Raw genomic sequence first — 12,050 nt, 5'->3', positions numbered from 1 at the left:
TTATATAAAGTGAGACTAACTTTAAAACAGGGAGGAGAGCAGAGCCACCTGGTCTGGGCCCAGGTGCTGGACTGCCCCGACCTGACTGAGCTTCCCGCCTCATCACAGTGTGGGCGGCCTCTCAGCGCCATCAGGCCCGAAGGCCAGGGGCCCACAGTGCCCATCTGCGCCTGCCCACGCCGCCCACGGGCTACTTGCCATTCTGTCCTCAAAAGTCTTGACCGCGATGCCGTCGGGCAGCGAGGTGGCCAGCAGCGCCATCTCCTTGCGCACTGCGCTGAAGAACTTCTTGGCCTCTGGGGGCTGGAACTCAATTTTCTTAAAAGAATGATTCGCTAGAGGGGGAAAGAGAACGCGCACTCCCTGATGCGAGGCCTGAGCACGCCATCTAGAAGGGCAGCTGCCGTGCGTGCTCCCCACAGGTGAGCAGCACCCCCGTCGTCCCCCCCCGCCCCCGTCTCTCCTGCCACCAGGACCGGTGGCCAACAGGGAAGTGCCTGTCCCCCCGGCCCGGAGCAGCATTGGGGCTGGGTGGGGGCTAGGCTCTGCCCCCAGATCTAAGCACCCAGGGGGGAACTCACAGGGCGCGAACTCCAGCACGGAGAAGACCTCGCCCTTGGCGCTGGTGAAGGTGACGCCGGGCTTGCCGCCGCACTGCTGGCAGAGCACCGGCGTCTCGCTGGGCCACTCGGCCTTCCCGGGAGACTGCGCCTCGGGCTTGTCCTCCTTGCGCTCTGCGTCCGGCAGGGCCTCCATCTTCTCCTCCTCCGCGATGGCCACGTTGTCCAGGGTCTTCTTGAGGTTCTCCTGCAGCTTCTTGATGTCATCCAGGAACTTCTTCTCCCGCGTCGGCCTCTCGGGCTCCACGGTCGGGGAGGTGGGGGAGCCCGTCAGCAGCTGCTCCACCGTCATGTTCTTGAGGCTCTCCAGGATCTTGATGGCCTCCTTCAGCTCTCGGAAGCTCTTCGGGGGCCCGTCCTGGCCAGCCTTCTCTATCAGCCCAGCCACCGGGGCTGCCATGGCCACAGCCCCCTGGATGGCGGCCGTGGCAGCCTCTTCGCTGATCACCACGCCCTTGTCCTCCTCGGGGGCCGCCGGCTGTTCGGTGGGTGGGATGGGGGGCTCCTCTATCTTGGGGTGCTCGTCCTCCACCAGCCCATTGTCCGTCTCCCAGCTGTCACTGTCGTCCTCCCACTCATCGGAGGACGCCCCACTGGTGCTGCCTTCCACCGAGTCGTAGTCCGACTCCTCGATCTCAGACTCGATGTTGTACAGGTGCTGGGGACAGACGGTGCCTCTGAGAGGTCTGCCGGCACCAGGGGCCCGGCCCTCGGAAACCAGAGGCCGTGGCAGCCGCTCCACCCCGCCCCCTCCTCTGTGCTGGATGCCACCTACGTCTCTGGGAGGTGCCTGCACCTGCTCCATCCCAGCAACAGCCCCGGAGCCCCAGCCCACAGACCGCTCCTCCCCGTGGACTCAGGCAGCCCCACCCCCAGAGGACTCAGGCCAGAGGCCTGTGTGGCTACACTGGGAGCTGGAACGTGCCGGAGGAGGGGGCGGTCCGGGACAGCTGGCCTGGGTCCCGTGTTCCCAGCCCTGAAGGAGGGGAGAGCTGGGCCTGAGGATGGCTCGACCACGGAGGGGAAGGAAGGCACTGAGAACAGCCCTGAGCTCAGAAGCCCAGCAGGTGCCGAGCGGGCGGCTCTTCTCCCTCCTCAGCTCCGTGAAGGGTCCCTGGAAGGTGGGGGCTCTGCCACCCTCGGGACGGAACCTGCATGTCCTCAGCAGTGAGAGGGCCCAGGCCCATCAGGGAGGCCTGTGACGACCACACGCACCTGGAGGCTGCCAGGCGGGGGAGACCACAGAGCTGGGTGAGCGATGCCCGCCACCCTCTCAAGCTTTCCCTGGAACTCTGCCACCCACAAGAAAGCGCCTCCCCAGGAGGGTGAGGGCTGGCCCCCGAGCGGAGAGGACAGGCCAGGCTCCCAGCCCCGCCACCGCAGCTGAGCGGTCTGGGCCTGGCAGGGCCGTACCTGGGGCAGGATGATGGTCTTGGAGTTGTCGGCCCACACCACCTCCACCTTGCTACTGATGTCCACGCGGGCCACCTGGCCAACCGACGGCTGCTGGGCAAACGGGACAGGGTCAAAGGTGCAGCCCTACAGGAGGGGTGAGGCCAGCACCTCTGAAAGGGAGTGCCAGCAGTGGGTGGCAAGGGTGAGGCCGTAAAAACAGGAGGGAAGTGGGCACCATCTGGAGGAGGCCAGTGAGTAGCTCAAGCACGGGCCCTCTGGCTCAAACACCTCCAACGTGCCCTGTGCCCCGACTCCCACTCCACCTGCCGCTGCCGAGCACCCCGCCTCTGACCCCTCCCGCTCACAGGTCTCTCCGGCGTCCTGTCCTTCCAGACGGTTGCAGCCTCGGGCCTTTTGCTCCTCCTCTTTCTCTGCTGGAACCTGCCCGACCACACCCACCATCCCACCTGTGCTCCAAGGCCCGGCTCAGACGCCACCTCCCAGCCTGGCCTGGGTTCCTGCGGCGCTCATCCCGCTCCGGCGCTCAGGACAGGAGAGGGCTTCCCTAGCAACTGCACCAGGCTGGCCGCTGTGTGAGCCCAACCCGGCCCTGACGGCAGGTGCAGGCGCTCCTTGGCGGGTGCTGGGGCAGAGGGGCAGCTTGGGATGAGCCAGAGGACTTGAGGTCTGGTCTCCCGGAGCCACCTGGTGGCACCACCAGGCACTGCAGCTGCTGCACAGGAGGGGCAGCTATGGCAACTTGAACTTGGGGGTGCATACCTCATCCTCCTTGGGAGGAGCTCCGTCCTCAGTGTTGCCGATGCGAATGACGATGTCCGTTGTGCGGAACCGGAAGTCAGGGTGGTCAGCAATGTCATAAACGCTCACGTCTTCCTCTTCTCCAATCAGCTGGGCACAGGATGGGTTGTCGTGAGCCCAGGGCCCTGCGCCCAGCCCACCAGAGCCCCCTGAGGAGGAAGCAGGGCTGCACACTCACCTCCACGTCGTCCCCACTCGGCCGCAGCTTGAACCACTTCACCACGCAGGTGCGGCCCACGTGGTCCCCAGACTGCACCACACCGTAGACAGCGGGGTCTGGGCAGCTCTGGACTAGGGAACCAGAGAGCACACGACTAAGGAGCCCTGGTGGGGTCACCTGCCACCCTCTCTCCCACCCACTACGTGTCAAGCACCGCAGGGCACAGAACCCACGTGTTCCCTGGCGAGGTCAGAAGCCAGAAAAGGCTCCCCCAGGCCTCAAAGGAGCAGCCACGTCACAGGGAGTCTCCTGACCCGAGCCCTCTTGCCCGTTTCAGGCCCGCCAGCCCTCAGTGGGAATGGCCGCCTGGAGCCGGCACTACCTCGCTTGTCCACCACGAAGTCCCCGGGGCAGAACTCGTTGTTGTCCAGGTGGTGCACCGGGAAGAGGTCGTTGGAGCGGATGTTGCACTCGACGGAGCCGTCCTGCCACATCACGTCTGCTGAGGTCATCGTGGTCACCACCTCCACCGCCACCCTGCAGGGGGCCAGTGAGCCAGGCCAGGCAAAGGCCTCCGGGGGCCAGGCAGGCACCCTTCCACCCTCCCTCTTTCTCGTGGGCTGGGTGGCCTGAACCTTCATTCCAGACAAGGGAGACAGGCCAGTGGGTGCTCACCTAGAGCTTCCACGCCCTATGACCTTTCTGAGAACATCCCGTTTGGAGAGCTCAAGTGAATGGTCCCAGAGGCCAGACTCGGGGTCAAGGCCACCGCCCCACCCTCTGTCTTCCTCTCAGATCTCTCCTTCCACCCGGGCCAACCCCAGGCACCTACATCATCTCAGCTGGGTACCACGAGCCTTTACAGCGGGGGTGGGGGACATTCGGCCCGAGGGCCATATAAGGCCCATGAAATCATTCGGTCTGGCCCTGCCAAGGCATTAGGGTTGAGTTAATTAAATGTCTGACCAAATAGAGCAGGCCAATTTTTAGGTTGATAATTAAGGCCCACAAATGATGTCATAAGTATCCAAACTGCCCTTGACAGGGAAAAGGGTCCCCACCCCTGCTTTATAGGGTTGCAGACCCTGTGTGTGAGCCCGAGTGTGCACGTGGGGGGTTAAGGGGATGGTCCCAGGCTTGACACTCAGCCAGGAGGGAGGGCGCCCTGCCCTCTGGGTGTACCTGTCGCCCGGCTTGAAGTCACGGGTGATTTTATTCTTCTTCCGCTTGTGTTTTCGCTTTAAGTTCTTGATGGACAAGGGGACGCTCTTTTTGCGATTCGTGCCACTGCCGCTCTGGGAGGAGGTGGTGGAGCTGGCGGAGGAGGTGACGGAGCTGGTGTCGTCCGTGTCGTCGGCAGCCTCGTCGTCGGCGTCCTGCTCGGCGGAGTGCAGCCTGTCGTCTCCGCCCTCCTTCAGCAGGAAGGGAGGCAGCGGCTCGCCCGCCTCCAGGGCCTCCTCGGGGCCCTCGTCCTGCATCTCCCCCGGGCTGGCGGAACCGTCGGGCGTCTCCTCGGGGCTGGCGGACCCTGTCTCACTCTTGGTTTTGGGCCCCCCCCTCTTGCCTGGCTCCTCCGCGGAATGGTCCCTGGAGCACTGGGCATCGGGGGAGCAGGACATGATCCTCACAACCTGCTTCTTCAACAGGCGCTTCACCTGCGAGGCAGAGCAGGAGGGAGCTGTGGCCACGGCCTGGCGTACCCTGCCCTGCAGAGTGGGACACCCAGGCAGGCTGACCCCAGGCGCGTGGTCTGGGGAGTGACAGCTAGGTACACCTACGTGGCCTCAAAGGTCACCAAGACTGCCCCCCACGACCTGGAGCACAGACCGTCCTGCCAGTTCCTCAATGCCCACCAGCCCAACCCACGGACATACCTTCTTGGCCATCGAGCCCTCCCCCTGGGCGCAGTGCTTTTCCGGACATTCACAGGCGATCTTGGCCAGCTCTACCTTGGCCGGGAAGACAAACAGGCAGCGCTCCCCCAGCTGCCGCTGGGCATGGTCAAAGCATCCGAGACGCTTCACCCTGGGAGGGAGGAGCGGGTCTGGGCCAGCAGTTCTCGGCCCCCATCTGCGCTGTGGCCCAGAGTCTCGCTCGGGGCCTGACCCTAGGGTTTTTGAGGGGGTGGCATGCTGGAACCGCTCACCTGCCTAGGTTCTCCTGGGTGATGACAGAGGGTGGGGGGCTGACGCTGTCCGTGCCCCCTGGACAGAAGCTCTTGGTAATCCATGTGACTTTCAGTTCCACAACCTGCACCTGGGCGGTGAGAAGCAGGGCCGTAGGCAGCAGGCTCTGCGCTCTCCCTTTAAGCAGCTGCCAGAGCCCACCTGACCTCCAGGGCAGGAGTCGGTCTTCAGGGTTCACCAGTACGACACCCCGGAGCAGGCCCCCCGTCACTGAGGCCCCAGCCTGCGATCCCTGTCACCTCCTCACCGCCTCAGGGCCCAGTGGACCTGCCACTCCCCACGCCCACCCTGCTCAGCCTGGGTCGGTCAGGCTGGGGGCCATCTGCCTATTGGTCACCCCATGACCACAGCCTGGGTTCTCCTTATCCTCAAAGCCCTTTCAGATAACAGGGTCCAGAGGCCAACAGGCTCAGCTCTCAGCGCAGGCAAGGACAGGGCGGGGTGCTCAGCTCCAGGTCCCACCCCACCTCCCCGCCGGCCCCCAGCCCTACCTCTTCCACCACCACCCGGAACTTGCTCTTGGTGCTGAGCACGGGCTTGACTCCCGACAGCCACTGGACACTGGAGAAGATCTTGGCGGGGCCGATGAGCACCTGGCCCGGGTAGAAGCCGTAGGAATCGTCGAAGAAGAGACCCTGCAGGATTCGGAGCCAGAAGGAAGTGCTCGTGAGCAGTGCCTCCTCGGGGGGTGGTGCTTCCCGTACCACCTTCAGCCCCCCTCCTCGCCTGCCCCCCCTCGCCCAACACCTGCCCCCAGCAAGGCCTCCACGGTCCCTAAAACAAACCCCAAGGCTCCAGAGCAGCACAAGCTCGGCCACACCAATGCCGTTGGTCAGGAGGACACTTGGGGGACTAAGGCCCTAGAGGGCGGGGCCCCCACCCTGTGTGAGTGCGCCAGCGCACTGATTTACAGACTGCCGTAAGCTCCTGTTCTACGACGGCGCGCTGCACTAACACTGCTTACACGCCAGACAGAACGACGGAGGTTTGAAAAGGATGACATGGACGGTAACAGAGTACAGAGAAGTCCTAATCCTCTCTGCCCCTTCCTAGGAAACCACCGTGCCCAGAAGCAGCGTTTAGCCTGGGCCAGCTACAGCTCTGCGCTAGGAAGTCCTTTTCCTCCACAGCCCAGAGGAACAAGGAACATGAGGCCCTCCCCCACCCTCCCAACACGTACTGAGTCGCTGACGTGTGGGCAGACGTCATAGAGCTTGGCACCGTCTTCTGTGTTCATGGAGCACCTGGAACAGTGAACACGGGCGTGGTGACCACGCGGCACAGTGACCGAGCCTCAGGGGAGGCCTGGCAGCCAGGACCAGGGGATGCTGATCAGTATCGGAAAGAGCTATCCCCACGCATCTGTGTGTCACATGCCCTAAGATGGCACAATTCCTCCTCCGTGCACAGCTCAGCCTCTGGCCTGGTACAAATAAACTCCTAAAACCCTAACCCGCTCTGCGTGCCCAGCACCATTCAAATGTCTAAAGCACAAGCTCCCAGCAGATACCCTAAGTCAGTGGTCGGCAAACTACGGCTCACGGGCCACATGCAGCTCGCGAGCCGCAGTTTGCCGCTCTGTTGACTAATGAGTTTGCCGACCACGGCCCTAAGTGATGATGCTTCTCTCCCCAAACCAAGACGGGCCAAGACCAGAAACTGAGGGAGCACTAGGCTCTGGCGATAAAGAGGCCCGGCCAGGTCAGGCCCCGAGTGCCCCCGGCACCCGCCGCACCCGCCACGAGGAAGCCCGCCCTGGGGAGCATACCTGGCCCCATTGGACAGCTTCAGGATGATCTGGTTCTTCAGGTCGTAGACCTTCCCCAGCCAGCAGTCATAGGCGATGTAGTCCCCATACATGAAGGGCTGCGGACCAGGACACGGGGTGTGAGAGGCGGCAGGCAACACGGTGTCCAGGGCACCATCATCCTCTCTGTGCTCCACGGAGACGGGAGGAAGGATCTACACAGCTGACTGCCCGGACGTGGCCTGGTCAGTCCTGGCCTAGTGACTGCTGCAGCCAGCAGACTTCTCCCAGGTTCTAGCTGCACCCACTCCCCTTCCTGTGTGAGGGCTGCCGGGCGTGGCACCCAAGGATCTAGGACTCTGGAATGGAGTGGGCTGAGGAGGGCAGCTACACACACAGGACATGAAGTGGTTTAAGCACATAAATATCCCGAGGATGCCAAGAGCCACGTTTCAGCCAACTCCTGTGGTAGTTACACACAGAACAGGTGCTGACACCTGGATGTGTGCGCGCACACGCATGTCTGCGTTCTGTCCCGAAAGGGCCTCAGCTGTCGGCACGCCGGGCACACGTGCACGCCTTGGTTTTGAAACCGGCTTTCTGCCCTGAAGGCACCAGGGCTCCTTGGAGAAGCGACTGACTCGGGGGCTGGACCAGAGAAATACAAGATGGAAAGTAAAAAGGAACCAGAAAAATGACAGCCAAAAGGCCAGGCGCCAGCCTGAGGGGCTTCTACTGGCCAAACCTGGAGCATTTAAGCAACAAAACGAATATGGTGGCAATGGCTCCTGACCAACGGAATGAGACAGGAGCCTCGGGGCCCACTCTGATGTCAGCAGTGAGTGATAAGTAAATGAGCACAAGGGTTTCTGCCTTAAAACGCTCTTCCATACCGCAGAGGCCACTGTACAGAAATGGGGGGGGGGGGGGGTGGAGCCATAGAATCACCCCAGCAGCCATCAGAGCGCTGCCGGTACAGGCGGGACTGCTAATGGAGGCTGAGGCTGGCAGGCTGGGGTCTGACGTGTGACGAGTTCTTGACACAACCCCAGAGCACCTCCCCACGACACAGAATTCCTTGTAAAGAGGTAAACGGTGACTTTATGGTGGGGATGTGTGGCAGACACCAAGGTGACCGGGGTCACAGTGACCTTGGCCGTGGTGCCGCCCCTGGACACTGGGCCAGGGAAGAGCTCGGTAGCATTTCTGGGGCGGCCCTGCCAAGGACGCAGGGCTGAGGCTGGTGCTGAGGACACCTCAGAAGCTCCACGCTGAGGGCCAAACGATGGGTGTACGGGGTACGCAAGACTGGGGAACCCGTCCAGGCCGGAGGAGATCCAGGAGGTGACCACGAAGTGCAAGGTGTGTTCCTGAATGGGATTCTGGGTCAGGACGGGAGAGGATGCTGCAGGACAACTGACTGTCTGTGGACTGGCGTGAAGCACCGACCCCCTGCTCTGGGGAACGTAGTTACACAGCAGAGCTCCTGATTGGGGACATACACACCGTAGTACTAGGGGTCACTGGGATCCTGACTGAGGAAAAAAGGCTAGGAGAGGGAAGGGGCGGGTGGGGGAGCAAATGGAGCGGAACGTTAAGAGGGAGGAGCCTGGTGATGCCGGGGATACAAGAACTCACCACTTTCTGGGAAGTTGGAAATAAATGTTAAAAGTAAATTACTGAAGAGCAGCTTGTTTAAAGGAAAGGGAAGAGTTAGAGGAGAAAGGAAACTGGGCCAAGAGAGCCACACCTGCAACCCGCGCTGGGCTGGAGACACAGGGCGAGGCCGACCTCGTGTGAATGGCTTACACGGGGCGCAGGCGGGAGCGGGAGCGGGAGGCCCGCCTGGCGGCTCACCGGGGAAGGGCAGCACTCAGGTCCCCAGAAGAGACCCCGGAGCGAGGGGAGAGGGAGGGCGGCGGAGGCTCACCCAGATGTGCTGCAGGTCCTTGCTGTTGACGGGGTAAATGATGCAGTTGGTGCCGATGAGCTTGACGGCGCAGTCGATGCTGACGTCGATCACGGTGCCACACTGGCTGTCCTGGGAGGAGAAGGCACAGGCTGAGCAGGCACCGGCGCCAGCCACCACGACACCCGGCCCAGACCGCCCGCAAGCAACCGCGCCGGGGCGGGACGCAGGACTCACGGTGGAGCGCATGTGCCGGACCACGTCCCGGGGCACCACGGAGCGGTCCTCTAGTTTCAGCTGGACGAGAAAACACGAGGGTGAGTGGCCTCTGGAGTCACCCAGGACACACCTCCGCCCAGCGTCCGGGGAAAGTGACACACTGCAGCCCAGAGCACAAATCCCAAGCGCTCGGTTTTGTTTCACGAACCCCAGGAACCCCCCCCTCACCGCGCCCAGGTCAGGGGACAGGACTCCAGGCACTAACTCCGCCCCCAAAGGCCAGCACGAGGCTCCGGAGGTCAGGGGATCAGAGTGGTGGAGGGACAGATCACAGAGGGCACCATGTAGAGTAGAGATTTAAGAGCGTGCTCTACACAGCGAACATTTCCTACGAGTGAGACCTTTCTGTCCTTTCTGCCAGTGGCTGCCCTCGCCCTGCGATGAGGGCGAGAGGGGTGGGCGAGCGTGACGCCAGCTGTGTGGGTCACCCTGAGGCCGCTATCAGCCGACACCACCTTCTAATCCGGGCTGGCTATCCTTGCTGGCCAGCTGCAGCCTGCGCCTTATCTCGCTGCTGCGGAGCCCTGCAGGCTGCTGAGTAACTCGGGACAGCCGCGGCGGGAGCCGGGCCAACTGCACAGCCAACACCGCAGCAGCCGCTCCCCGCCCGGGGGACAGCCAGGGCCCCGGAGAGCTGCCTGTCCTCTGCCGGGCCCCGGGCCCTCCACAGCCAGGTGGGAGCCGGTTCCCCACCAGGGCAGCGCGTCTTCTTTGCTGGTCCCCACCCTGGGGCCACTCTCTGTAGTTCCTCATTGGGTCTGGTAATGGGGGGTCTCTGTGCCCACCTCCTTTGGACAGGCACCTGCAAGACCTCAGACCACAGGGTGGTGAGCTGTTTCCTCAAACAACACTCTCCACGCTCAAGCCTGGGAGGAGAAGAGACACTGGATCCATGTCACCTAAACGTTGGCAATGACGACGAAGAGCAACTCCGCTTTAACTAGACAGTGACTTACAGAAAGGGGAGCGACGGGCCTGCCATCAATAAAAGCCACAGGGAACATAAACCCCTGACCCAGATGAGACCCCTTGGCCAGACACGCAGACATGCCAGCTCTGAAACCTCAGGCAAATCACGTGTGCACACGTGTATAAAAGGAGGCGACAGCAGCCCTTAGAGTGGCTGGGGGACTAATCAGGCAGTGAAAGCACAGGGGGTCACAGGTGCCTGGCACACAGCAGGTGCTCAACAGACACTGGCTGTGGTCACTGCCCGGCTCCGGGCCCCGGGCCCCGGCTCCTCGCCGTCTGCTCGAAGATCCCAGGAGGCTGGGCGGGCCGCGTGGAGCTCTGCTAAGGGTGGTGGAGTGATGGTGCGACTTCTCGAAGTCCGAGAATGTCCTCCCCTGTGACCCTCGGTGCCCGGCTCTGTCCGGGACATGGTATTTCCAGTGGGTCCCACCCTCTCTCAAACCTCGGCTCTCATTTTAGACTCCAAAAAACCACAATTGCAGGTCTTTCCAAGTTGCCATAGAAACCAGAAGTCACAGCCCCAGGAAATTCGATGGGAGAGACCACGCAGGCGGCGTGGGGTGGGAGGGAATGCCATTCTTGGTGTGAGCTGTGGCAGCCGGCACCGCCACCTCGCCGGCTCGGGGATCCCTGAGAAGGACGCAGTGAGTCTGTAGATCGCGTCCCCCCCTTGGCGGTGTGTTGATCCCCGAGAGCTTCCAGGACAGGGAGGGAGAGTGGCACAGGCACAGGCCCTGCTCGGTGCAGACTCTCCCGGGCTGAGCCCCAGCTCCGAGGCCCGGGCAGGACCAGCACGGCAGGGGCAGCCGGCGCACTGCGGCAGGTGGGCTTGCTCCTGCCCCTTTGCTGACCTGCGCCTCGGCGGCAGCGCTCCCGGGCAGGGCGCCTGGGTGGCAGCACCAGCCTCCAGGGCTCTCCTGACCTGCGCCTGGCCCTCTGCAGACTCCACTCCGCGGCGCAGCTCCTCTCCCAGGCAGGGAGGGCCTTTCGCAGGTGGGAGTGGCAGGGAGGGAAAGTGGTACGGTGGCCTGTGTCCTGGCGACATTCCCTGCCCCTGGCAATTCCACAAAACGAGCACATGGTGTCTGGAAGGGCTCCCAACGTCCCCTCCATCCCTGTGTCCGTCCTGGCACTGCCCTTCTCCCAGAGCCTCCCCCACCGAGGGCCTCTCACTGACAGGCCCTCCCCCAAGCCCTCCTTTCCTCTCCCTCTCCCATCTCGTGCTCCCGCATCCTGTTCTGGAAGGGACGCTGTGCTCCTGGGGCTCGGTCGGGAGTCCTCGGCCTCTAGGCGACAGCACCCCGGCGCTACTCCTCTCCAGGCATTTGCCAGGCGCTCTGTTTTAACCTGTGAGACCCTCCACCCCACAGTGTCTGTGTGTAAGCATGCAGACCCATGGAGTAAGTGTACTGTCGGTATCATTCCCATTTTACAGAGACGCACACTGAGTCAGAGAGACAGTAAGTAACTTGTTCCCAGCCCCGCGGCTCCTGCGTGGTGGAGTGGGCCTGGCGCTCAGGCCTCTGGCTCTCGTGTCCAGCCTGCCCGCGGGCTGCGGGAAGAGCAGAGGGGACGTATTCTGGCCGACCCACACTTCCTGAGAGCCTCCTGTTACAGCAGCAGCAAAAGCTCTCTCCACTCTGGGCCTGCGGGAGCTGCTGCTGTGGCCTCTGACTGCCGTGTCGTCTCTGGCTGGGGTTTCGCCCAGTTACATCAAGGAGAACGACATCTCTTCTCATCAGCAGTTGGTCTGGAGCCAAAACACAAGCAAACTGCCCTGGCCACTGTGTTTCAGTTGGTTGAGTGTCGTCCCAGGCACTGAAAGGCCGCCGGTTCGATTCCCAGTCAGGGCACATACCCTCCTTCCCCTCACGCTAACCAATCAATAAAAACATATTAAACAACAACAACAACAAGCAGACAAACAAGGCCCAAGATCTATATGCTCACACACAGACTGTGG

At 62.7% G+C, this 12,050-nt stretch overlaps 1 protein-coding gene across 1 annotated transcript in view; it reads right to left on the bottom strand.

Moving 5' to 3' along the window:
* Nucleotides 1-12,050, bottom strand: part of UBE2O (ubiquitin conjugating enzyme E2 O) — a 37,199-nt gene that overhangs the window by 4,118 nt on the left and 21,031 nt on the right. Inside the window, exons 2-15 of the mRNA XM_079797890.1 lie at nucleotides 9,074-9,133; nucleotides 8,858-8,968; nucleotides 6,949-7,046; nucleotides 6,361-6,424; nucleotides 5,672-5,815; nucleotides 5,141-5,250; nucleotides 4,869-5,019; nucleotides 4,177-4,649; nucleotides 3,377-3,531; nucleotides 3,013-3,125; nucleotides 2,796-2,924; nucleotides 2,034-2,123; nucleotides 582-1,278; nucleotides 199-335 (exon numbers count right to left, since the gene is read on the bottom strand). Of these exons, the coding sequence (XP_079654016.1) occupies nucleotides 199-335; nucleotides 582-1,278; nucleotides 2,034-2,123; nucleotides 2,796-2,924; nucleotides 3,013-3,125; nucleotides 3,377-3,531; nucleotides 4,177-4,649; nucleotides 4,869-5,019; nucleotides 5,141-5,250; nucleotides 5,672-5,815; nucleotides 6,361-6,424; nucleotides 6,949-7,046; nucleotides 8,858-8,968; nucleotides 9,074-9,133 (2,532 nt within the window). The remainder of the gene's footprint in view (nucleotides 1-198; nucleotides 336-581; nucleotides 1,279-2,033; nucleotides 2,124-2,795; nucleotides 2,925-3,012; nucleotides 3,126-3,376; nucleotides 3,532-4,176; nucleotides 4,650-4,868; nucleotides 5,020-5,140; nucleotides 5,251-5,671; nucleotides 5,816-6,360; nucleotides 6,425-6,948; nucleotides 7,047-8,857; nucleotides 8,969-9,073; nucleotides 9,134-12,050) is intronic.

This window comes from Cnephaeus nilssonii, assembly GCF_951640355.1.
Source record: "Cnephaeus nilssonii genome assembly, chromosome: 19".
Taxonomy (NCBI): domain Eukaryota; kingdom Metazoa; phylum Chordata; class Mammalia; order Chiroptera; family Vespertilionidae; genus Cnephaeus; species Cnephaeus nilssonii.
The sequence above is the reverse complement of the archived record's forward strand: the minus strand, read 5'-3'. Positions and strand labels throughout refer to the sequence as shown.